This window comes from Macrobrachium rosenbergii, chromosome 37, assembly GCF_040412425.1.
Source record: "Macrobrachium rosenbergii isolate ZJJX-2024 chromosome 37, ASM4041242v1, whole genome shotgun sequence".
Lineage (NCBI taxonomy): Eukaryota > Metazoa > Arthropoda > Malacostraca > Decapoda > Palaemonidae > Macrobrachium > Macrobrachium rosenbergii.
In genome coordinates, this window is record NC_089777.1 from 6474949 (window position 1) to 6501542 (window position 26594).

General features: G+C 37.7%; 1 protein-coding gene across 6 annotated transcripts in view; it reads left to right on the forward strand.

Moving 5' to 3' along the window:
- The window catches only part of LOC136825282 (sentrin-specific protease 6-like), an 80557-nt gene that overhangs the window by 17792 nt on the left and 36171 nt on the right, over nt 1-26594 (forward strand). For 3 of the 6 annotated variants that reach the window (XM_067081361.1, XM_067081363.1, XM_067081362.1), the window contains exons 6-12: nt 9940-10300; nt 11629-12102; nt 12620-12712; nt 13342-13493; nt 17720-17869; nt 19194-19416; nt 22708-22926. In XM_067081361.1, coding sequence (XP_066937462.1) covers nt 9940-10300; nt 11629-12102; nt 12620-12712; nt 13342-13493; nt 17720-17869; nt 19194-19416; nt 22708-22926 — 1672 coding nt within the window. The remainder of the gene's footprint in view (nt 1-9939; nt 10301-11628; nt 12103-12619; nt 12713-13341; nt 13494-17719; nt 17870-19193; nt 19417-22707; nt 22927-26594) is intronic. The other 3 variants (XM_067081365.1, XM_067081366.1, XM_067081364.1) reach the window with 2 other exon arrangements.

Consider the following 26594-nt stretch of genomic DNA (forward strand, 5'->3'; position numbering starts at 1 on the left):
CGTGGAAATGACCAAAAAAGACTTTTATTGTAATGCAGTTTGGTGAAAGTTGAATAGCCCCTACCTTGCACAGCACAATACAGTATAGTTTTTGCTAGAGGATTTTTGCAGTCCTCTTTTTTTTTTTTTTTTTCTCACATTGCCCTCTCTTGTACATTTTATGTTCCCTGAGGTCTTTTCTTTGTTAGCTGTCTAAATTCTTTCACTTTTCTTTGCTTCATTTTCAAAAACTATAAGAATGAATCCTTCCAGCTAGCCATATGGGTCTAGTATGTGATTTAGTGCTTTCATTGGACTTTTAGGTATCAATATTAATTGATGCTTCATTCTAGATTCTTTTGATTTTCTTCTTAAATACATTTGCTAGAAGTTTATTGTTGTATGCTTATTTCCATTGCATAATTCAATGTAGAAATGTTATTTTAGAATACAGTGGCCCGTCAGTTTTACATGCTTCACTGTGTTGCGGATTTTTGATTTTTGTGGAACACGTCTTTCAATTTTATGCGGAACTTTCACCAATTCGAGAATAATTTTTCTGTGGACAGTATTCCTAAAATTACCACTAATTCGCTTTTTTTTTTAGTAGAGCAACACTGTATTCACTAATTACTGTATTTTTTCATTAAAGGATATGTAGAGAGAGAGAGAGAGAAAAAAACTGGGGTGTGTGCATCAAAGTCTAAGCACAGTATAAATGGATTCTGTAAGTGAAATAACATTTTATTGATATTTTGCTGTTTATACATCTAAGCACAAGTAACTAGCTGGGAATGAGACTTGACAGGCAAGGTTAAATTATAGCTGGGGAGGAGAGGAAGAATATTGAGTGTTGCCTACGTATGAAATTCGGAATTTAAATATTTTTACGGTAAATAGAGATGAAACAACAGTGATAAATATTTTCTTGTGTACTGTTATAATATGTGTGATACTCCTAGTCAACTAAACTTGTAATGAAATACGATACAGTAAATCAGACAAAGCAAAAAATATGGCAACACTACTTGTGTCGTTCTCATAGTGAACTTGCTGGATTTGTTTATTTTTGTTTCATATATGTAGCTTACCGAGTAATTACATAGCTGTACTTTCTACTCACACAGCAGTTGAAAATTTGAAGTTTGCCTAGCAATTCGTTTGTTTGTAGTGTAGGTAACTACCCCGCCCTCTATCAGCGAACAATAGGTACAACATAACAGGGATAGTCACTTCTTTTTCTGTTGGCTTTGACATCAAACGTCGGATGTTTTGGTGGTTGAATTTGAGGTTTTATCTTTGCTTTTCCCAAGGATTTGGTGAAGTACTGCTTGTTTTAGTAGCTTTTCAGCTTATCCTAGTGATTTTTCTGCAGTTTCTTTTTCGTGATGTCGGATTCCAGTTCATCAAGTATTAGATATTGTTGGGAGGGTTGCAAGACCCGAATGACCAAAGTGACCTAAGATATTCATACTGTCTGTGCAAAATGTAGGGGACAAGAATGTTCAATAGCTCTCACTTGTGCTGAATGTGTTGGATGGGATGAGAAAAATGGAAGGTTCTTAGGTCTCATTTGGATAAATTAGATAGAGATAGGAAAAGGAAGGCGGCCGTTAGAGCCTAAGTAGAGCTCAGAGCATAGAACCTGTCACTAACATTCAACTCACTGACTGCATCATTCCTTCTTCTCCTGCCCTTGTTTTATCCCCCATCCTTAGTCCTCCTAATAATTCTCCATCAGTGCTTATTCCTGGCCCCCATGCTTCCGAACCCGATGCCGCAGCCCAGCCTCGAAAAGTTTGATCATAAATTCGATCTCGTAGTTAATACAGTACTGTGTCAGAGGTGGGTGAATCGCTAAAGGTCCTTATGGACAAAGTACAAAGTATTAAATAAGTGCCAGTGTCAGTGGAGGTGGCTGTCTGTCCCGCTGACACTTCCAGACGAAGGTCACTGCCGCACTCCCCTAATCCTGGGAGTAGACATACTGGAGGTCTAAAGGAGGTTAGCGAGGTTTGCCCACTGGCAGTCGCCCCCAGATCCGATTCAGTGCTTTGTGGTTCCGACAGCTGCTGGAAAGGCATTACACTGAGTGCCCACCAATTATCATCTGACTCCGATAGTGACTCCAATGCTAACAAGAGGAGTTTTTGGCACTTTCTGGGAGAATCTCGCCCCTTGAAGAGACGTCATGGTATGGAGGCCTCTCCCATTTCACTCAAGCGTGCTAGAGACTGTTCTGCTAGCCTGCAACCAGGTTGTAGTACATGGCGCAACCCTGTTCGCCATTCACCTGAGCATTCTTCTGTAGAAATTCTTTATTCAGTTCCTAAACGCCCTTCTAAGAAACTCTCTTCTTCTTCTGCGCGCCCACATGAGTGGCCAGATTGTTTGCCAGAGTGCCTCCCAGTCTTCGAGCGCTTGTCTCATACTCCTAAGCGCCTGCCTCGAGCCAGCTCAGCGCTCGACACCAGCCGGGTGCCCTGCGCCAACTGACCGCTCTACATTTACTGAATGCCCGCCTATGTCATCTTCACCCGCTCTCTTGCCTGAAGATCCTTCTTTAGCTCATATTAAGAAGCAGTTAGATGTACTGGACCTACTTCATAAGGCTTCCCCTTTGCATAAGCCTTCTCAAGACCTTACATTGTCTCATGTTTCTTCAGCAGAGGAAGTAATAGTTCAAGACCCTCCTCCTACAGCGTATGCTTCCCTGATGAGGTATTTTCTGGCAACCTTCCCCTGTTACTTCCAACTGGCTGCTCCAGTGTTGCCTGCTTCCACGTTTCTGATGAGAAACCAGGCGGATTCTAGTTCGCGCTTACCTCAGATGGCTCTCTCTTCTTCTGCAAGAAAGGTGCTCAAGGACATAGAGGATTGGTTGTTGTTAAGAGGGAGCAAGGGAAGGCTGGTTTTGCCTTTCCCCCTGCAAGATTGATATCCAGGAGACATCTCTCCTACTCGACTGGAGAAGCTCCATCCTTGGGAGGTGCTGCCTCTCCCCAAGGTGACTTCTCAGGTTTGATTGACCAGGCTCGACGTTCAGCATTCTCTTCGGCTAAGGTTTTCTTCACTTCATCAGAGTTCGACCACCTTGTGAAGCACTTGTTTAAAGTACTGGAAGTGCTTAGCTTCCTGGACTGGTCGATAGGAGCGCTTGCTGTGAAAATAGAAGATCATGAAGTTTTAGCAGCTGACTTGTTAGTGGACTGGCTGGGCATGTTATCCTGTGCAGATAAGGCAGTGAGGGATGGCTTCTCTGAAATAGCGGGTCTTTTCGCTACAGGAGTGTTGACGAAGAGGGAGTTGTGGTGCTCTTTCACCACGAAAGGAGTGGCGTCTGTCCAGAAGTCCCCGCTCTTGTACTCTCCCTTGGACAAGCAGTATTTGTTCCCTCAATCAGAGGTTAAGGAGATTGCCACCAATTTGCAGAAAATGTCAACACAAGATCTGCGTGCACAATCATCGAAGCAACCCAAGGATCTTACTGCCATTTCAGTCAAATCTATCCTCTGCAATAACATCCCTTTCGGGGAGGCAGACAGGGTTTCTCGAGACCCTGCTCCAAGGTGCATTTCTCTGCAAGTCCATCAAGAGGACTTCAGCCAAGACCTCTTCCAAAAAGTGACTCCTCTATCCTTCGTGCACACATGGGAGCCAGTCTCTCCCTCTTCTGGAAGAAGTGGAGTGCCAGAGACGCAGAGCCTTGGACGGTCAAGGTTCTCAAAGAGGGCTACTCGATCCTGTTCTTAGAGTACCCTCCTCTCATGAATTCGCCAGTCGCAGTGACGGCATACTTGGAGGGCACCAAGAAGTGCATAGCTCTCACGGAGGAAGTGTCATCCTTCCTAAGGAAAACGGCCGTATTGGTATGGAGGACCAGACTTCAAGAGGATTCTACAACTGCTTGTTCATGGTCCCAAGTCATCGGGGGGTGATGGAGACCTGTCATCCATGAAAGTGCTTTGAACTTCTGCATACAGAAGACAAAGTTCATAGTGGAGACAAATCAGTGTGTTATCCTCCATCCAGCAGGGCGACTGGATGATAACGCTCGATATGCAGGACACGTATTTCCACATTCCAATACATCTCCTAGGTATCAACATAAGCCTATACCTAGACGACTGGCTCCTCCTCTCCCAGTCACAGAAGCAATTAACAAAGAATCTGCAGACTTTCTTCTTGCTGAGGAACTTGGACTTATAATAAATCAAGAGAAGTCTCAACTAGCCCCAACTCAGGAGATTCGCTTATTTAGGGATGAGGATCAACTCTGAGTTTTTCCTTCCCCAAAGAGGATAGAGTCCTGCCTTCTGTCGGTACAGGACCTTCTTTCACTTCCAGTTGGCTCAGCGAATCGATGGATGAGCGCTGGGAACCCTCTCATCCATAGAACAGTTTGTGAAGCTAGGGAGACTTCATATGTGGCCCCTTCAGTTCTTTCTGCGAGCAAGCTGGAACAGAAGAAAGCAAGCAGACACAGTGACATTCCAATTACGAATGAGATAAAGGAGGATCTCAGGTGGTGGACGTCCAGAGAAAGACTTTTAGAGGGAAGGTCTTTGCTACTGCTGATCCCTGACTTCTCCTTTTATGCAGATGCCTCGGACCAGGGTTGGGAAGCCCTACTGGACACTCTGGAAGCTTCTGGCACTTGGTCTCCAGAGCAAAGGAAGCTACATATAAACGCCGAGGCATTGTCTGCCATTCATCTCGGTCTGACACATTTCATGACAGCAGTAACAAACAGAACCATGGTGGTACATTCCAACAACACCACGGCTCTCTCGTATATCAGGAATCAGGGCGGAACCCACTTGTTCTCCCTTTGTCAGGCAGCGAAGGAGCTGCTCATTTGAGCAGACCAGAATCAGGTCAGACTTACCACCAGATTCATCCAGGAAAAGATGGACATCTTGGCAGATGGGTTAAGTCGACAAGGTCAAGTCCTCCCGATAAAGTGGACCCTGAACTTGAGTGTCTGTGACAGCCTCTGGAAGTTGTGGGGCAGGCCGACAGTGGACCTGTTTGCCACATCGAAGAAGTACCATCTTACTCTGTTTTGTTCGCCAGTCCCGGACACTCAGGCATGGGCGACAGATGCCTTGCTGATAGACTGGTCGAACCTGGACCTCTACGCCTTTCCCCCATTCAACATGGTGAGGGGGGTTCTCAACAAATTCAAGAATCACAGCAACGTATCGATGACCCTGATAGAACCCTTTTGGCCTCTCAAAGAATGGTTTCCAGACCCTCTAAAGCTTCTTGTGGACTTTCCAAGGTTACTTCCTCAAAGTCCACATCTCCAATAGCCTCATCTTTGGAAGTTCCATCAAGGACTATCTGCTCCAGGTCTGACAGGCTTCAGACTATCCGGAGACTCATCAGAGCGAATGCCTTTTCAGAGCAGGCTGCGGAAGCTATTTCTAGATGTAGACTTAAGTCTACCAGCTGAGTCTACTTGGCCAAGTGGTCTATCTTCCACAGGTGGTGCAGCAGCAATAACATCTCATCCGCCAAAACCACTGTAACCCAAGTAGCAGACTTTCTTCTCTTTCTCAGGACCTCTAAGGAACACTCTCCATCACCTATTAGGGGCTACAGGTCTGTGTTGGGATCAGTCTTCAAGCTCAGAGGAGTGGACTTGGCCTCTAATAAAGACCTGATGCCTTGGCCACTGCTAAGAGAGTAAGCAAATTGCAGGCTATAGACAAGGGCATCAGTTTCTCTAAGGGGGATGCTGTCTGCACCTTCTTCGTGCTTGGCTTTCTAGCTAAGAACAAATCCCCATCCAATCCCTGGCCATGCTCATTCTCTATTAAAAACCTCATGGACATTCTAGGACCAGAGGAGGAGGAAAGGGCCCTTTGTCCAGTTAGGGCGCTGAAGTATTACTTAGACAGGACGAAGAGAATCAGGGGCCCTGCCATTAACCTCGGACGCTCCATCAAGAACCCATTGAAACCTATGTCTAAGAATGTGCTGTCATTTTTTCTTAGAAGCCTTATCATTGAGGCACACATTCAAATAGATGATGACGTCATGCCTTCTTTTAAGGTGAGAACGCACAATATTAGGGCTGTCGCCACTTCATATGCCTTTAGGCATATGTCGCTCTTGGCAATCCTGTAGTTGACATACTGGAAATGCAATTCCGTTTTTGCCTCACACTTACATGAAAGAAATTGAAACGATGTACGAAAATTGCAGTGCCTTAGGTCTGTTATCGGTGGCTGGCACGGTGTTGGGAGAGGAAGCATAGGAAGCAACCCTTCCTATCCGTAACGTCTTTGCCTTGAATTTTTTGGTTGTTGAGTTCTTTTGGGGAACCTGGGGGTACTTGTACCGGGAGTGCCCACCAGTCTGTGGTAGTGGTTTGATTGTTTTTAATCTTAATTGTTGTTGGTGTGGGTAACTATTTTATTTAGTCTATTGTGATTTGGTACTGTGCCCAGGACAAGGGCAGTTTTTCTCTGTTGCTTTATGGATGTTTGGAAGTCTCCTTCATTCTAAAGCCCCCTCCCCCTCCCCCTCAAAAGTAGGGACTTATCACGGCTATTCTGCTAAGTCGCTACAGGTCAAGATGAGCACAGACCAAGGCAGTAATCATCTACTGTGGCTCTCTTACCAGGTAAGGTTACAACAAGCATTGTATCAGTGCTAACAGATTTTTATGTTGCAAATTCATCCTCATATCTGATTGTTTTTGGAACAGAATATGTCCGTTTATCCCACCACCTATCAGTGTGGGATTCAGCTATGTAATTACTTGCTAAGTTACATATATGAAAATGTTTTCATAATAAATTTAAGTTTCATATATACTTGCCAAGTAATTACAAGATCAGAGCCCTCCCTCCTCACTCTGATGGACATTTAGCACAAAAAGAAGTGACTATCAATGTTATGTTGTACCTATTGTTCCCCAATAGAGGACAGGGTAGTTACCTACACTGTAAACAAATGAATCACTACAGCGAACTTCAAATTTTTAACTGCCGCGCGAGTAGAAAGTATAGCTATGTAATTACTTGGTAAGTATGTGTGAAACTTAATTTTATTATGGAAATACCATTTTTTTATATTTTTGGTACAGTAATTGATATTTCATATACACAATACAGTACTGTAATTGTAGTGATATAAGAGAGAGAGAGAGAGAGAGAACTGAGATTCCATTGTCAGAGAATTTGGTACTGGAGGTTTTGAATTGCTTACATATGAAATTCGGGTTTTGAATATTTTTATGGTGATTAGATCAATATAATATAGTATGAATGGATTCTGTAAGTGAAATAATGTTTTATTGATATTTTGCTGTGTTTCCTCATTAGAGGATATGTATACTGAGAGAGAGAGAGAATGACGGAACAAGAATTTTTTAATAAATTTGTGGGAGATGGTTAGGACTAACCACAGAACGACTAGGTCGAGTACGTCATAAACCAAGACTTTACTGTACTAAATCATTTTTTTATCAAATGTATTTGCACGTAATCATGAAAGTACTAACATGACGTAATTAACAAACCTAGCATTGTTTGGAGGAATGTGTCCCGTCATTCTAAACTACCCACAAATTTTAGATATGCTCTATACAGTAGCACCATCCAAAAATACGTACTGTATAGTATATATCATTTCAAAGTCATCTTACAACATAACAAAATATCGGTAAAATGTACGTACATTATGCACAGTACAGTAGATGATGTGCAAAGTTACATTAGGTAATAGAAATGTGCGTGTCTGAATTATAGGGGATACTGAAGAGTAACAGTTGTAGGCGGGTACATAATGTTGTAAGATGACTGAAATGATATTTGGGTATTTTGGGATTATAGTTTGAGGCATATTTTTGTTTGAGCTGGCAAGTTGGGCGATGAACTGTTAAAATAGTCCATTATAGCGGACTATTTTAGTTCAAGGGGTACAGGGTATTTGTTAGTTATAAGCCTTTTTAGAGGGGTTTTGCATCTCCGCTGTGGGTTCTGGAACCTATCCCATGAAAAGTGTGGGTGTGCTGTATTAAGTGTATTGATTGTCTTGAAGTCTGCAAACTATTGTCCTATTACTGGAACTTAGACTACCTCTGAAATATTTATAACTGACAACTTTATCTCTGAAACATTTATGTAAATCAATCACCGAGGTATTCATAACTGTACCTCTATCATGGTCACAACTTAGGCTGCAAAAGTAGATCGGATATTCATGTTCACTTTAGTGTTAATACAATTGTAAGTGGTAGTTTATACTCTTGCTGAATCATTTGTAAATACCATTTGCTGAATCATTTGTAAATACCATTTTAAGCCACTGAATTTTGTGTATTGCCATCAGTATTGACTCTCTTAATCCTTTAATTCCTCCTCATCTTCATTAATAATATTAAAAAACAAGATTTACCTGTTTTGGAGCTAAGTTAACCACGCCACTCTCCTGTCTAGTGCACTCGACCACTGTTGCCTTCTGGTCATCCTCTGGTCTATTTTGTTTCTTGATTTTATGGCTTTTCCTACTAGGCTGTTTTGCTTTTTTTATATCTACTGCTGTTCTGACTAACTTTCCTTATCCCTTCTCATCACATGTCCAAACCACCTTGGCTTTTGAGTTCTTTATTTTCCAGCTGTGTATTCCACATCTTTCCACAGCTCTTCATTTGTAATATGACTTTCTCACTGTACTCCAGCCATAAACCTTGGTATTCTGTAGTTGCACTTTCAAAATCTCAGTTTTCTTTGTCATTTAATTTGTTAGTGCACTTTTCTCTACTAGACAGAGCAGTAAAGGTCTTCAATGCTGTGTACTGTACATGCTCTCTGAATACATACTTCCTACTCCAGTGTGTCCCCTAACCCAAGATAAAAATGTTCCATCTCTTGTGAGGCCTGACCACCTGTCACAGCAGTGTGCTTCTCTTCCTTCCTTCCTTCCTTCCTTCCTTCCTTCCTCTGTTCTTGATTTTTTATCTTGAAATCAAACTGACATTTGCCAATATTGTGAGTTTTTCCTAGGTTTTCCTTAGGTGCCTTTCCCAATATTTTCATAAGATGCTCAAGCAACCCTATTTCCTGTGATTTTGCACTATTTTTCCTATGTAAGTAATAATTTTCTTACTTATATCCCACATCTCTGGTTCCAGACATTCCCTTAACTCATTACTGACTTGTTTTCTAGCTATATGCTTGCTTTTCATGATGGGTCTCAGGCTCTTCCACTTTTCATATGACCAATAGCCCTCTAAACCTCTTTGAAATGTTATGTTCTTTATTTGTGCCTTTTGTTATGCAAGTAACCTCTGTTTCATTTTGTTCCCTTCATTTAGATAATGCTCAAAATGATGCTGCCATTTTTTGTATTTTTTTCCCTTCAACTTGAATTTTTCCATATTTATCTTTAATCATTCAGACTCTTGTGTTTAAATGTTGGAAAATACCCACCTGTCAATTTCTTAAACACCTTGAATTCGATTTAGTTTGGTTCAGATGACATCTGTGTTCCAGCACCAAAAGTTTTTTAATCATTCATTAGAATGAGTTTATTTACTTACTGGCCTTGGCAGACCTACATTGTCTGCTTAATGCTCAGGTTTATGTATTACTACATTAGCACTTTGTTCCTAAAAGAGGTGGTCATTGCTTATTGTGAAATTTGCCATGCAGGGCTCTGTGCAAGCCAAACCAAAGGTTCTTTGCAGTGACCCACCATCCCCTAAGTATATTTCTTATTGCTGCTTACGTGACATTAGTTCTCTTTGCATTTGACAGATCTGGCTGTTCAACTTTTGACTTTTTCCAAGTTAATTTCTACCTCTTGTGTAAAGAGGAATACTTTTAAGTCAGCCACATGAGTGTAGAAACTGGAATCTGTGATCTGGCTAAGCTACATTTATTGTTTTATTTTGACATATGTCATAGTCACTGGTGATTTCATCATTATATGTTTGCATTTAAGGACGCAGTATGTGACAGCCTCACCCCAGCCTCAAACACAACAGCAAGTGCAGCCAAAGTCATATGTACAGTTGCCACAGCACCAGGTTCAGCAACACCAGCAGTTGCAGCAGCAACAAATACAACTCAAACAACAGCAGCAGCAGCAACAGCAGCAGCAGCAGCAGCAGCAACAACAACAACAACAACAACAACAACAACAACAACAACAACAGCAGCGACAGATAGCTGTGCAAACTCAAGCGCAGATTTCCCAACCAATTGTACAGCCTCAACAGCAGCAGCAAATCTCTCAAACTCAGATACCTGTACTTCAGACTAACCAGCAGCAACAAACTAACACCATCACATTTTATGAAGAGGTAAGGCAGTCTGGGAATGATAGTATATTCTGTGTAGCATAGAAAGTATATATACTAGCTTTAGAATTAACAGTACATTAGTTTGTTGGTAGAATGATTGATTTAAGGCTACTAAAATTGGAGTCACAACATTATAAGTTATTGACACCGAGTTTGCTGGTAGGTAATCTAAGTACAGTACATAGCATGTCTGTGAAATTTCTACTGCTTCAAGAGATGGTAATACTGTAAGGGGATTGTAATTACAAGGGAATTTTTGTAGTAGGTTTTTGCATGCATTTAACCATTAGTTTTACCTCAGTAGTTCAATTGAAAAGAATTTTTATGAAATGTTCAGCACAATGTGTTGTTGATTTTGATGCCTGTATTGGTATCATTACTCTTAAGATTCTTTCTTGATTATTTTTGTGGTCTTGATTGGTGCATTACTTCCATATGTAGCACATCTTTTTTTACTTCCTTGATAGCTTTAAATGACATGTTGGTAGCTCAGTACCTTGCTTATTATTATTGTTATTGAAATAGAACGTTTTCATGTAATACAGCGGAACCTCAAATCAAACAGGCAGACAAGGGGTGTGAGGGTTTGGTCCCCTGATAAACAACAGAAGTAAAAGATCAAAGACCTGTAGTATAGGCTGCATGATACCCTGACCACTGGTGTAGTGATCATGTGAAAATGTCTCATGTTTTTCCCTCTCTTGGTATGTAGCATTATTTAATTGTATGTTTTGAGGAGGGTCTTGTAAGCATTTCAGCTCATTATTGATTGCGACACTACAGGTAGGAATTAATGATGAAAAAAAAGTAGGCTATGTGTGTCTGTCTGCTGGTTTTATAGCTGGAAAGTAACTACTGTTGTGTACTGCTTATTGGTATAGCCACATCAAAAGCCTAAGAAGCATTTTTAACAAGATCATTGCCTGTTTGTACAGGGCTTATTAAAGATACATTCAAGCAATACAGTATTGTTATTTAATCAGTCTGGCATGTGAAAATTTACGAGGTTCTTACACTTTATTATATATGCTGATATATACTATTATATTTGTCACTTTGCATTAAGGAATGTTAAATTGATAAAAACTTGGAGTAAAATAAAATTTAACCATTAATTGATGAAAATAATACCATCACTGAATAAGGAAATTTTAAGTGTTGATTAATGAAATTAAGCTATATTTTTCTTTTGGCATTCAAAAGGGAAACTTGAAATCTTTATAATTTGGTAACATGGGTCAGAACTATGGTAAGTTGCACTTACTTTGTCATTTGGAATTTTTTTTTTTTTCCAGGTTTCATGAGTCCCTTGCAATTTATTTTTTCAGAAAGTCAAAGATGATTCAGGATTAGTCCACATAGTCAGAACCCCCGTCAGCATGGCACCGGGTGTCCGCAGAGCAGGAACCCCAGTTAGCCATGCTGTTAGTCCCCACGCAATTCAGCAAGTCACACCAATCATGGGTGGAGTACGGCCAGGAACTACCCCTCATCTTGCAGTTAACCAAGGTCCAAGACTACAACGAAGCACGCCAATTCATCGTCCACCAAAGCCTGTAGTACAGAACCAAGAAGAACAGCAGCAGCAGCCGCCATCATATCAGGGCGCTTTTTTAAAACAAATTGAAAACAAGATACCCGTGCATCAGAAGGTTATTGCTCGAAGTAAAGGGACAAAGCCATCTGCTCAGCAGCGAAGAGCTGTTTCACAGCAGCTTGGAAATGTTGCACAACAGCAACAACAGCAGCAGCAGCAGCAGCAGCAGCAGCAGCAGCAGCAGCAACAGCTGCAGCCTAGACAGGTAGTACAGTAATCTGTAATTATGATTCAGCTTGGTGGCTTGCATGAAGGGGATGGATTTTTGGTTGTTAATATAGCTTGTTGCATGGCTTTTTTACATTCCTTTTGGGAGTATCGTTTGATTACTGAAAAGTATCGCCTCTTATTTAGCCTACTGGACTTCTGAAGACAAAAATTCCATTTAATCAACAGTCGTCCTTTAATGTTTGTCTGTTTAGTGCCCTATTTAAAGAGTTGTTCTTTAGATGCTTCAGTCTTAAGAGAAATTGTCAATTAGCATCTCGTACTTGTAAAGTAAAATTCTTAAAGTTAGTACTTTATATTACAAGTCTTGAATTTAAACATTCATTGGAACAACTTTCCAAAAAATCAGTCATTACTCGTACTGAGCTTTTCAAAATGTTGCAGTGATACAAAATATTTTTGTTATAATATACAGCATATTGTGCCAGTTCAAGAATACTTGATAAGGGGTTGATGTCAGCTGAGATTGCACCTAAATATTTTTATATTTTCAGGTTACAGGAATACCTCAGGGTCGAACCATAATTGCCAGTTCAGGACCTGCTTCCAATGAGATTCAGCAGCAGGCACCTGACATTCAGATCCAGGTATGATATTTTCACTCTCTCTCTCTCTCTCTCTCTCTCTCTCTCTCTCTCTCTCTCTCTCTCTCTCTCTCTCTCTCTCTCTCTCTCTCTCTCATATGGTATTAACATTGCTGTATGTTTGTTTGATATAGATTTTCATGATTATTTATGAATTGCTACAGGCTAATTGTAAACAGTTCTATTAGAATTTTATCTGAATGAGCTGGGCAGAGACAGTACTATGTGAAGCAAGGGTTAATTTGAACGAGATAATACAAGAATTATTTCGTTTCCCAGTTTTATACGTATAACTTGCAAAGTACTGAGAAACAGGTAAGCCTAATTGCTTTTGATATACTCCTGTTGATTTCATTAACTTTGGTGGACTCATCAGTGTTTGAATAAAGTATTTAAATAAATAATTTTCTGTTTAGGGTTGCTGTTGGTTTATGTTGCATGTAATGTTCTTGATCTAAAGTGGGGTACAAAAATGGAAACTGTATTGCAGATAAAAATATAAAGTTTCTGCTTTTCTTTTAATTGTACTGTAGTAGGGTGGTATTGGTAATCAAAAATAATTGCTGTGAGGAAAATGTGCAGACTGAATTCTGAATATTTTAGTAAAAGGCCTTCTTTTAATTTGTTCCCAGAATGCTAGTCCAAGTAAAAAATTATCATTAACCGAATACAGAAGTAGGCAGAAAGTGTCCCAAGATTTGAAGCAGCAGCAACAACAGACAACCAGCACCACTATTGTTGCTCAGGCCACGCCCCATGGAATTGGTGAAGAAGTCAGAATGGTGTAAGTATTTACGGATACATATTGCAAGTGTTTATTATGAAAGCAGGTCCTTGTTTTAAGGTATGATTGATTTTATTTTAGGTTTTACTAAGTAGAAAGTGGTGAAGACCTAAGGGTATTTGGCATGGTAAAATGTCATGTATAGCAGTTTAGGGCAAGGACATCCCACGTTGAGTTGCAGATAGGAAAATGAGAACAGATTTTTGTGAGGTAAGTATGTCTCTTGTGGATATGATGACTTGTCTGTAGGTGTTGTAACTGTATTGGTAAGATTGTATATTTTTGAGAATTGAAGTTTTACATCCCCTTTTTGTCTTTTAAGGACTTGTGCATTGGATTTTATTGCAGTGTCTTCGATACGTCCCCATCATTTTTTATGATGATCAAGTATGAAACCCATCTAAAGCATTTGAAGTGCGGGAACATAAGAGAAAACCTTGCAAAATAACAAGAAAAAACAAGTGCCCGTAGTATTCTGTGGAAGCAGTAGTGTTGGATATATACATTACCATTGTTATTTCCCCTCTTCTGAAATGGAGGCATTTTCCTTATGATGTAAATAAGTAAATGGCCTTCATTAAATACATATGACCCCTTGTCCCAGGTTTGCAGGGGTACATAGATTCCATAGGTTGGATTTCATCTATTGATTTTAGGATGACACATCATTGTATCAGTTGATCCTCATAAATGCCTTATGGTGAAGAACGGAATTTTCACCATTCATTACAGTCTCCAACTTCTCTGTTTAGTATGTCCTCTTCCCTCCCTGAGTCTTGATTCTTTGACATAGTTTTAGATAAACTTTTGAGCTGTCATATATTCTTTTTTTTTATGATTTTCTATTTTTATCTTTTCTTCATTTATCTTTTAATTCTTTGAAAGTTTGGCAACTTTCTCGTCTTTTGGCTGATTTCCATAATGACACATTTGCCTGAAATAGACATTAACCACAGCATACTTATTGAATTACTTCCTTGTGTTGGTAGAAGGGAACCACTTGAGGTGCATATTGTATTCCAATATATAAAGAATTAAAAGTCAAAAGTTATTGACATTAGGCATGCCAAAGTATAAAACAACAGGCACAGATGTTAATTAAACCAAGTAGTAGAGTTGAGAGGAGATTCAGTGTGGATAGGTTCGGTGTCAATTAACCCTTAAACGCCGACTGGACGTAACGTACGTTGACTAAAATTGTCTGTTGGGTGCCGAGTGGACGTACCGTACGTCGACTACAAAAAATTCAACCTTTGGTCAACTTTGACTCGACCGAAATGGCAAAAAAACGCAATTGTAACCTAAACTCTTACATTCTAGTAATATTCAATCATTTACCTTCATTTTGCAACAAATTGAAAGTCTCTAGCACAATATTTATGGTGAATTTTTGAAAAAAACTTTTTCCTTACGTCCACGTGGTAACTCTGCCGAAAATTCCAGAAATTCTTTCGTCATTTTGTTGTAATTTTTGCACCTTTTTATATTAGCCGTTACATAAGGTTTTATATATGAAAATGTGTGCAATTTCATGTAAAATACAACAAAAAACAACCCATGGTTGTAGCTTTTATCAGTTTGGAAATATTTTCATATAAATCACAATAAGTGCCAAAATTTCAACCTTCGGTCAACTTTGATTCGACCGAAATGGTAAAAAAATGCAATTGTAAGCTAAAACTCTTACATTCTAGTAATATTCAATCATTTACCTTCATTTTGCAACAAATTGGAAGTCTCTAGCACAATATTTCGATTTATGGTGAATTTTTTAAAAAACTTTTTCCTTACGTCCATGCCAGATTCTTTCGTCACGTTGTCGTAATGTTTGCACCGTTTTATATTAGTTGTTACATAAAGTTTTATATATTAAAGTGTGTGCAATTTCATATAGAATACAACAGAAAATAACTCATGGTTGTAGCCTTTATCAGTTTTGAAACATTTTCATATAAATCACGATAAGTGCCAAAATTTCAACCTTCGGTCAACTTTAACTCGACCAAAATGGTCGAAAAACGCAATTATGAGCTAAAACACTTACATTCTAGTAATATTCAATCATGTACCTTCATTTTGCAACAAACTGGAAGTCTCTAACACAATATTTCGATTTATGGTGAATTTTTGAAAAAAAAAAACTTTTTCCTTACGTCTGCGCGCGGTAACTCGGCCGAACATCTCGGAAATTCTTTCGTCGCTATGTCGTAACGTTTGCACCATTTTACATTAGTCGTTACATAAACTTTTATATATGAAAATGTGCGCAATTTCATGTAGAATACAACAGAAAATAACTCATGGTTGTAGCGTTTATCAATTTTGAAATATTTTCATATAAATCACGATAAGTGCCAAAATTTCAACCTTCGGTCAGATGGTCAAAAAACGCAATTGTAAGCTAAAACTCTTACATTCTAGTAATATTCAATCATATACCTTCATTTTGCAATAAATTGGAAGTCTCTAGCACAATATTTCGATTTATGGTGAATTTTTGAAAAAAACTTTTTCCTTACGTCCGCGCGGTAACTCTGCCGAACATCTCAGAAATTCTTTCGTCACGTTGTCTTAATGTTTGCACCGTTTTATATTAGTCGTTACATAAAGTTTTATATATGAAAATGTGTGCAGTTTCATGTAGAATACAACAAAAAATAACTCATGTTTGTAGCTTTTATCAGTTTTGAAATATTTTCATATAAATCACGATAAATAGAAAAAATTCTACCTTCGGTCAACTTTAACTCGACCGAAATGGTCGAAAACTGCAATTGTAAGCTAAAACACTTACAGTCTAGTAATATTCAATCAATTACCTTTATTTTTCAACAAATGGGAAGTCTCTAGCACAATATTTCGATTTATGTTGAATTTTTTAAAAAACTCTTTTTTACGTCCGCGCGTTACGAATTCATGCATCATTTTGTAATAATATTTTCTCTGTGTTGCTTTGATCCTTTTACAATTTGTTATATACCAAAATCATCGCAGTTTAGTGTACAATACAAAGAAAAAAAAAATAACTCGTTAGCTTTAACTGTTTTGCTCAGGGCACGATTTGTATACAATTATATGACTTTTTTTTCTCGCTTTCATATATTTCAATATTTATATATGATAATGATATTTTCTTTCATTTCTGATGGTTGCATACTAAACTTCAGGCAATGACAAAAAAAAGGAGCCAAAAATGAACTCGTAATCTTAAAAACTAAGTGTGCTGTGATTTTTAAAAAACTTTTTTCCGCTTAGCGCGCTAACTCCCCGGACGCCGCATGACATCGACAGACACTTTTGTAAATAGAAGCTCGGCGTTAGAGGGTTAAGTAGTATTCGTACTGTATACCAACCATGTACTAGAGGAGATGTGTATAATTTAAGATACTAGTTATATATTTTGAAGTGGTTTAGGAAGTTTTCACTAGTTAGCTGATTATTAGTTAAGGTATCAAGCGTAATGCCATAGGCTGGATGATTTGGTGGCTTGAAGGCACATGATTAAAGTTGTCATCCATTACTCCACCTCTGACGATCTGATGACAACTGTATTTGTCATTGGAATAATTTTTTGTAATAAATTTACCGTAAATCATAAGAGAAAGCTTCATAACAGTGGAATTTGATTGTAGCACATTTGGGTGCTGGTTGTAGTCTGGGAGACTGGTGTATGTTTGGATTTATTGCAGATTTTTTAGACGAGTATATTCAGATTAATTGAAAATTTTTTTGAAAAATGACATACACTGTTATTCCGCTCAGCAATTTTACACCACAAGTTGTTTACGTTTTTTAATGCAGTGTGTGGTACCATACGTAGCTCAAGTAGTAATGGCTTTCATATTGGAAAGGCAATTTATCATACTGTTACACTTGGTAAACAGAATTAATAATCTCTTCAATTTATCATTTTTTTATACCAAAAATTTTTTCATTACAGCAAACTTTTACTCGTGATGTTGATTTGGAATTTTTTTGGGGGGGGCGGCATTTTTAAACATACCATAGCAAAGTTCAACTCTTTAAAGTGATGCCAAATTCATTAACATAACGCAAAGGATAATGGTACAGAGAGAGAGGTCAAAGAAAATGATTGCTTACATTTTCACTCTTTCAGTGAAGGGTGAAACATATTATGACATAGACCCTCAAATCCTTAAATGGTTAATTAGTAACGGAACTTCACTGGGAAATAGAAGCTTTCAAGGTTTTTATTCCTTTTCCAGACCTGTGTCAGTCAATGCCAATAATAGGCAGCAGTATTGCTTCCTTCAACAAAGTGATGGGAAGAAGTTCCTGTATCCAGTAGATATGAATATGAAAGTCTCAATCTGCACCCCTTCTACAGCTACGTCAGCTACAACAACCATTTCCAAGTAAGTTATGAGAAATTTTAAATGCAACAATAGGATGTTCCTAAATGAAATGTATAGCACATAAGGTTTTCACTTGACATTTGCAGTAGTAGTATAGCCTACTCCTCTTTCAACTTCTTACTTTTAGTCTTCGTTGTTTACTTGTGCTTTTTTCCCAGGCAATTCACAAAGAAAAGCATAACAGTAATGTGAAATTATGTAGGCAATTCATGTTAAAGAATGTAGATTATGCGACAAGTTCATGAAACATGTCAAGGTTTCAATCATCCTCACAAGGAAAATAGGAGCAAGAGGCCAGCTAAATCTAAAACAACAACATAAGAGGTTTAGATGGTGGTCCTTGGTTTTTCAAAAAAATTTGGATGGAAAAACACAAATTTAATGACTTTGTTCATAATGACCCATTAATTGTAAATAGCCTTCCATGTTAACAGCTCCCAAGACACCTCTTTCATAGGTCTTGAAAGAAAATAAAAATTCCATTGTTTATGCCCAAATTGTGCTTCGCTATCCTAAAAGGTTTCGCTTCATTCCTTCTTTATGGCTTGCTTTGAGCAGACACATAACTGTGCTTGGAGAGTGATGGATTTCTTGCATCATGATATACTCTTCTCTTCCAGGGTTCTTGGCCACCATCCTCCCTACTAAATTGCTATTTGGGTTATGATTAAGGTTTCATATGAGCAAGCAGTGATAATTTTATGATAAAACCATTTATCATAAACTTATGCCGTCCTCCCTTCCACCTACTGTTGTAGATGGAAGTTGCACAAAGGAAACAAGAGTTGCCTTCTGGGACAGTGGAGTGTGGTCTATGCATGCGTATTTGGATATTTTCTTTCATTAACTGTCGAGTTGATGTGTCTTGGAACTGTTTACACAAGCCTGAATAGGACTATTTCGTGTGTTTTTTATTATTTCCTCTTAAGTGTACTGTTATGGAGTTTATTATTGTTATTTCTTTATGCTCAGTAAAGCAACACATTTTCTGAAAACTTCATGTGAGCAGTCACACACAAGTTGACACAACTGAATCTGTTGCTTACCATATTCTTTGGAAGCTTGAATTTCAAGTCAATGGCCCCTGTGGGCTTGTTCCATGTAAGTAGGGTTCATCTTATGAATAAATAATAATAATGATAATGAGTACACAGACACACACACAGTAGTTCTGTCATGAGCTTTCTGACTTGACTAGAACCAGTGAGACTATAATAGTTTTACAGCATTTGTCCTACTTTTAATTTTTGTCAGAATTTCCCTAGGTTACATTAAGTTCCTTGGTCTTGTAACTTTTTTTAATTCCTGTATTTCATGATTGTAGGCCTCCTCAGCTGGCAGCAAATAACAGTCCAGTTTTAATAGTCAAACAAGATGGAGAGGGAATGAGATCAAGTTCATCTCCAGTACAACCACAATCGTCTCTCAACTCCCCTTCACCTTCCCCCACAAAAATCATCACGTCGGGGATATCTACCACAAAACCTCCAATCCAAGAGCAGACTATTCATTCCACTGCATCTCCTGAAGAGTCAGACAAAGAGCAGGTTAGTCAAGAGTTAGTTTATAGACTTTAAGGTTTTTTGTTTGTAATGTATTCAAATTTGTTGAATTCATCAGGAAAAGTATAAAACATCTTGTGTTTTGTCAAGTATCTACAGTACATAAAAATGGAAGGTAAAGGAAACACTTTTTATTGTTGTAATAAAACTCAAAATCACTTTGAACTTAAGGTTAATTTCCATTGTGAGAAAGTTGCATTTGTGTCTAAAGTTATATATAAATATCATTAAGGGATATCATTCATCAAGCATATTATTGGTGAAGCTAGAGCTGAAGTTGATAAATAAAAACAAACAAGCTGAGAGGAGTGTGTTTGAGTGCATGTTCAAGCTAGGGAACTGAAATCCTAGACCATGAAAATCTGTGGTACAGTTGCTGAAGCATTGATCAGAACTCAAGAACAGTGACAATATGTTGACCACCCATTGAAAGGTAACAAAATGTGACAGGTATAATAACCAAGCAGCCACAAATAGTGCCTCAGTTATTTCATTCAATTAAACAGGAAGAATGTTCAGCACCCCAACTGTATTCTGAACAATGACGGTCACCACTTAGTCTTTCGCTCTTTATGAAAGTAAAGGGAGAAGTTACCCAGGAGTGCAGTAAAGGGGACCTTGGTAGAAGCATTATGCAGATGACCTAGTACTTCAGCAGAATCTGAGGAAGAGGTGGTGGAAGTGCTTGTAAGGTGAAAAGTAGAATGGAGAGAAGAAGACTGAAAAAAAAAGATAATAATGCAAAATATGAAAAAAAAGATAATAATGCAAAATAGAGCCAGTGATGACAGACGATGAAACTACAGAAAAATTACAATCAAACAAGTAGCCATGTGGTTGTTGGGAAAAGGATTTAGGGTGAACTCTGTACTCTGTAATGACTGTAACCAACAGATGGTGTTTAGAGGTGTTCAGGTTTTAAAATATACATGTAGTAAGAGATTTTGATGTTCAAAATGTATTGCATACAAGAGCAAATGGGGAACATAGTAGTTGAAAACCATTATGATAAATGGATAGTGCTTAGTAGAGGTAAAGCATGGTTAAATTGGGTAAACACTGGACTGCAAAGCAGGGTTTGAGAGAGTATTATGTAAGAGGGAACTGCTTCATGAATGAAATGGATAGAAAGCACTAGACCACAGTTAGATAACATTTCCCACCAGTGATGAGAGCAAATGGGCACTTATAAGGAAATGGAAGAGATTTGAAAAAATTGTGATAGTAAAATGTCAAGATTCATGGCTTTAGTATGGTTGGAAGATTGTGTTACCAATGAGAAATTGTCAGGAGATGTAGCTCCCTGAGGCAGGAAAAAAAGACTGAAGTGATTTGAACATGTGATTAGATTGGATGAAGAACAGTTGAACAGAAAGCAGCAGGTAAGGATGTAGAAGGATGAAGACATGTAGAGATGCCAAGGAAATCATGAAATACTGATTAATCATGTATAATGATGATGAGAGATCAGAGTTGTACTGGTTGAACCTGGTGAGGCCTACTCCACACAACATACATTGCTGTATGCAGAGCTGATATTGAGGGAAAATAGGAAGAAGGGAAGAGGTAAACTCAAAAGAAAACAAGTAAAAAATGTGCCGAGGTTTCTTCGGCGCAATCGAGTTTTCTGTACAGCGTATAATCAAGACCACCGAAAATAGATCCATCTTTCAGTATAATGCTGTATCAACCACGGCCAAGTGGTGGCCCGTCCTATATCGTTGCCAGACGCATGATTATGGTTGTCTTTAACCATAAATAAAATAAAAGCTACTGAGGCTAGAGGGCTGCAATTTTGTATGTATGATGAGTGGAGGGTGGATGATGAACATAGCAATTTGCAGCCCTGTAGCCTCAATAGTTTTTAAGATCTGACAGTGGACAGAAAAAGTGTGAATGGACAGACAAAGCCAGCACAATAGTTTTCCTTTACAGAAAACTAATAGGGAAAATGATCGATGAAGGAAACTTGAAGGAAAATCTCAACAAACTTCATCAACCAATGGAAGGTGGAAGTCTCTGGAAAAAAGAGAAGCATAAGGCAGCAAAGTGTGGTGTAATACTGTACATGCACACATAGGTTCAAGAAATAGAGATCTATGAATCTGCGAGATGATGGGCAGTGAAGAGAATAGAGAGGTCTGTAAGGAATAAGTTGGAGGTCAAGAGTAAGTGGCAAGGGCAGGGAGTTAGATGTGGAAAGGATAAAATAGAGTAAAAGCTAAAAGTCAACAGGGAGAAGAAAGAATTGATTAGAATACCAAAGTAGATGACGAAAGAAAAGCTATGAGAGTAGAAAGTGTATGACAGGTGAATATGGACAAATGGGGAAAAAAGGTTAAAAAGTATGAGAACAGTTGAGAATGTACTTCAGAAATCGAGCAGAGGGAGGGAATAAATGTGAACTGCAGGATGTTGATATCATTCAGTAGAGAATGTTGGAAAGCCTTCAAGATGAAAAATGAAAAGCTCCAGGACTAACAGGAATGTCAAGTGTTATATGACAAACCACTGGAAAACCTGTCATTAAAAAGTTGACTACAGTATATGAATAACTTTGATGAAGTCTTCTAATTTAGATGAGGGAAAAGTCAGTCAGCCAAATACTTACCAAGCCCAGTGTTATTTCACCAATCTTGTCACCGCAGTGTTACGAACAGGTTACGTACTTGTTCATTGGTAGTCGTTTAATAAAGTGGATTAGCAACACCATGCAGTCACATCTTGAGAGACTTAAGGCTCGTGTGGTGAAGTTATTGCTGAAAACTGGAGCAATGTGCTATTGAAAAAATAGAAGTGCTAAATGGCAAGAAACCAGTGGAAGTAGGTTATTAGAATGAGCAGGAAGCAGTGGAGCCTGGAACCATGGGTTTGCTTTGGAAAATGTTTGCTGCAAAATACTTAGCAGGCAGTAAATTCCCTACAGGTAGGAACACCAGTTTATGCAGCACCATCCCTTATTTTAAGAGGGAACTTACACTATCAACCCTGGTACCTAATCATTGTGGTATCATGACTGTTTTATTAACTACAAAAATGATAGTTTTATTAGATCAGAAAAGATTATTGAAGCTCAGAGGGGCCCATTAATGCTATCAGAAGTTTTTAGAGGATGCTTTACTTCATAATGGTTGTATGGGGTTGCACCCAGGATCATTGTGTCACCCATGTGTGGATATGATTTAAAAAGAACGGGTAAGTTTGGAATTAGGTAATTTCTGTTGACAGCTTTTATCTTTTTATTTAAAATACGCTTGTTACTGTTGTACATTTCAGAGTGAGAAACCAGTCTATGTACAAGGAAGAGCTGCTTTATGTTCGCATTGTGGCATATTAAGTGAGGATCTCGTTCGATGCCAAAGATGTAACTTCCGTTTGCCAGCTAATGTTCGCACTATGAGCCATCCAAATGCAATTACAAGTACCAAGAATAATGCTTTAGAAACACAGGTGGTTAGTAGAGGAGTAACTGTTACAACTCATGTTGGAAAACAAGTATGTATTTGATGAATTTCTTTGAAAAGGTAGTCCCTGCAAACTGCACATTCAGATACAACATTCTATACACAGAGAATATTTTTGAAAATGTTTAAAAGATAGCAAAATGTGCATTCATTTATTATCAGAACTAGGAGAATTTAAACACCTATGGTAATTGGCTGCCGTATGCAAGAGTACAGTGCGTTAATACAGTCATTAACCAGCGAGTTACATTACCATGCCCATAGAAATCCTAGTGTTGGCTATACAGTTCACATTTTTTTGGTTTTACTGAAAAGGTAGTATATTGCCATAAATCTACAGCATTGTTATATCACATGCATCCTTCATGAGGTTAGACCTTAAGTAAGTTCTTGTCACACTTTTGCCTTGTGCGTTTCTTACATATATTCCCTATGGTTCAGGTCTTCTGTCCCTATTTTTCATGGTTTTGTAGGGGCTCTGCTGCTAATTTTCATCCTGCTGCATCTGTATACATTACTTCTCTGACTGACTGATGGTCACCCCTTGTCCTAAATATCATGGTATAGAAAATCTTTTATTTTCCATCTTCCAGGCACCATTTGTGTCAACTCCCTGATTTGTACTTTTTCCTTTCTAACTCTACTGACTCAAAAATTAGCATTTTGTAATTGTATCTGTTCAGAATATTAAGTTTTCATAGTAAGTACCCATGTTTTAGCTGAGTAGAGGAGTATAGGCCTTGGATGGTTTGCTGTTTTTTCAATTGAGAGACATTTGATGACATATGAAGATTTCAGTTTACTTGAATATAAATGTTGATGGCACCTCTTTTTGGCTCGAGAGTTTGGTTATTGGTCGCAGACAAAAGAAACATTTTGTGGACTAAAGAATATTTTAAGCAAAGTAAGAATGCCATTATAGATGAAAATGTATTTTAAAGAATTTCAAAAGGATGTACAGTATGTAACACTGCCATCTGGCAAAAATGAATGAAGCCATGTTTCTTAAAAGGGTAGAGTAATGCCACAAGCCAACCTGGCTAAATCAAGACTCAGTATAAATATGCTTGATCTGGTAATAAGTAACTCGTTTAGTAGCTTAACCCTTTAATGCTGAAGCCCTATTTATAAAAACGTCTCCCGTATGCGGCGTTCGGTGAGTTAAGCGCCGAAGCGGAAAAAAGTTTTCAAAAAATCACAGCACGCTTAGTTTTAAGATTAAGAGTTCATTTTTGGCTCATTTTTTTGTCATTGCCTGAAGTTTAGTATGCAACCATCATAAATGAAAAAATATCATTATCATATATAAATATTGGAATATATGACAGCGAAAAAAAAAACTTGTATATAATTGTATACAAATCGCGCTGTAAGCAAAACGGTTAAAGCTAGTGACTTAATTTTTTTTTATTTGTGTTGTACACTAAATTGCAGTGATTTTGGTATATAAATTTTAAAACGATCAAAGCAACACAGAAAAATATTATCACAAAATGATGCATGAATTAAACGCTTGCGGACGTAAAAAATTTTTTTTTAAATTCACCATAAATCGAAATATTGTGCTAGAGACTTCCCGTTTGTTGAAAAATGAAGCTAATTGATTGAATATTACTAGACTGTAAGTGTTTTAGCTTACAATTGCAGTTTTCGACCATTTGGTCGAGTTAAATTTGACCGAAAGTCGAATTTTTCTATTTATCGTGATTTATATGAAAATATTTCAAAACTGATAAAAGCTACAACCATGAGTTATTTTTTGTTGTATTGTAAATGAAATTGCGCACATTTTCATATATAAAACTCTATGTAACGACTAATATAAACGGTGCAAATATTACGACAACGAGATGAAAGAATTTCTGAGATGTTCGGCCGAGTTACCAGCGCAGAGCGCAAGGAAAATGTTTTTTTAAATTCACCATAAGTCGAAATATTGTGCTAGAGACTTCCAATTTATTGCAAAATGAAGGTAAACGATTGAATATTACTAGAATGTAAGAGTTTTAGCTTACAATTGCATTTTTACCATTTCGGTCGAGTTAAAAGTTGACTGAAGGTTGAAATTTTGGCAGTTATCGTGATTTATGTGAAAATATTTCAAAACTGATAAAAGCTACAACCATGAGCTAATTTCTGTTGTATTCTACATGAAATTGCACACATTTTCATATATAAAAGTTTATTTAATGACTAATGTAAAACGATGCAAACATTATGACAAAATGACGAAAAAATTTCTGAGATGTTCGGCCGAGTTACTGCGCGCAGACGTAAGGAAAAAAATTTTTTTTCAGAAATTCACCATAAATCGAAATATTGTGCTAGAGACTTCCAGTTTGTTGCAAAATGAAGGTACATGATTAAATATTACTAGAATGTAAGAGTTTTAGCTTATAATTGCGTTTTTTTACCATTTCGGTCGAGTTAAAGTTGACCAAAGCTTGAAATTTTGGCAGTTATCATGATTTATATGAAAATATTTCAAAACTGATAAAAGCTACAACCATGAGTTATTTTCTGTTGTATTCTACATGAAATTGCGCACATTTCCATATATAAAACTTTATGTAACGACTAATATAAAACAGTGCAAACATTACGACAACGTGATGAAAAGAATTTCTGGTGTGGGCGTAAGGAAAAGTTTTTCAAAATTCACCATAAATCGAAATATTGTGCTAGAGACTTCCAGTTTGTTGCAAAATTAAGGTAAATGATTGAATATTACTAGACTCTAAGAGTTTTAGCTTACAATTGCGTTTTTTGCCCATTTCGGTCGAGTCAAAGTTGACCGAAGGTTGAAATTTGGCAGTTATCGTGATTTATATGAAAATATTTCAAAACTGATAAAAGCTACAACCATGAGTTATTTTCTGTTGTATTGTACATGAAATAGCGCACATTTTCATATGTAAAACTCTATGTAACGGCTAATATAGAACAGTGCAAAAATTACGACAAAATGACGAAAGAATTTCTGAAATTTTTGGCCAAGTTACAGCGGGCATAAGAAAAAGTTTTTCAAAATTCACCATAAATCGAAATATTGTGCTAGAGACTTCCAATTTGTTGCAAAATGAAGGTACATGATTGAATATTACTAGAATGTAAGAGTTTTAGCTTACAATTGCGTTTTCGACCATTTTGGTCGAGTCAAAGTTGACCAAGGTTGAAATTTTGGCAGTTATCATGATTTATATGAAAATATTTCAAAACTGATAAAAGCTACAACCATGAGTTATTTTCTGTTGTATTCTACATGAAATTGCGCACATTTTCATATGTAAAACTTTATGTAACGGCTAATATAGAACAGTGCAAAAATTACGACAAAATGATTTAAAGAATTTCTGAAATTTTTAGGCAGAGTTACCATGGCGTAAGAAAAAGTTTTTCAAAAATTCACCATAAATCGAAATATTGTGCTAGAGACTTCCAATTTGTTGCAAAATGAAGGTACATGATTGAATCGTTTTTCGACCATTTCGGTCGAGTCAAAGTTGACCGAAGGTTGAAATTTTTTGTAGTCGACGTTTGCTACGTCCACTCAGCATTCAACAGACAATTTTAGTCGACTTTTGCTACGTCCAACAGGCGTTTAAGGGTTAAGTTAATTGTCAAGGTTTCAAAATAAAGTATATCAACTGCCACGTGTGAGAGGTCAAAACAAGTGCCACAGTTCTGCAAAAATTAAAT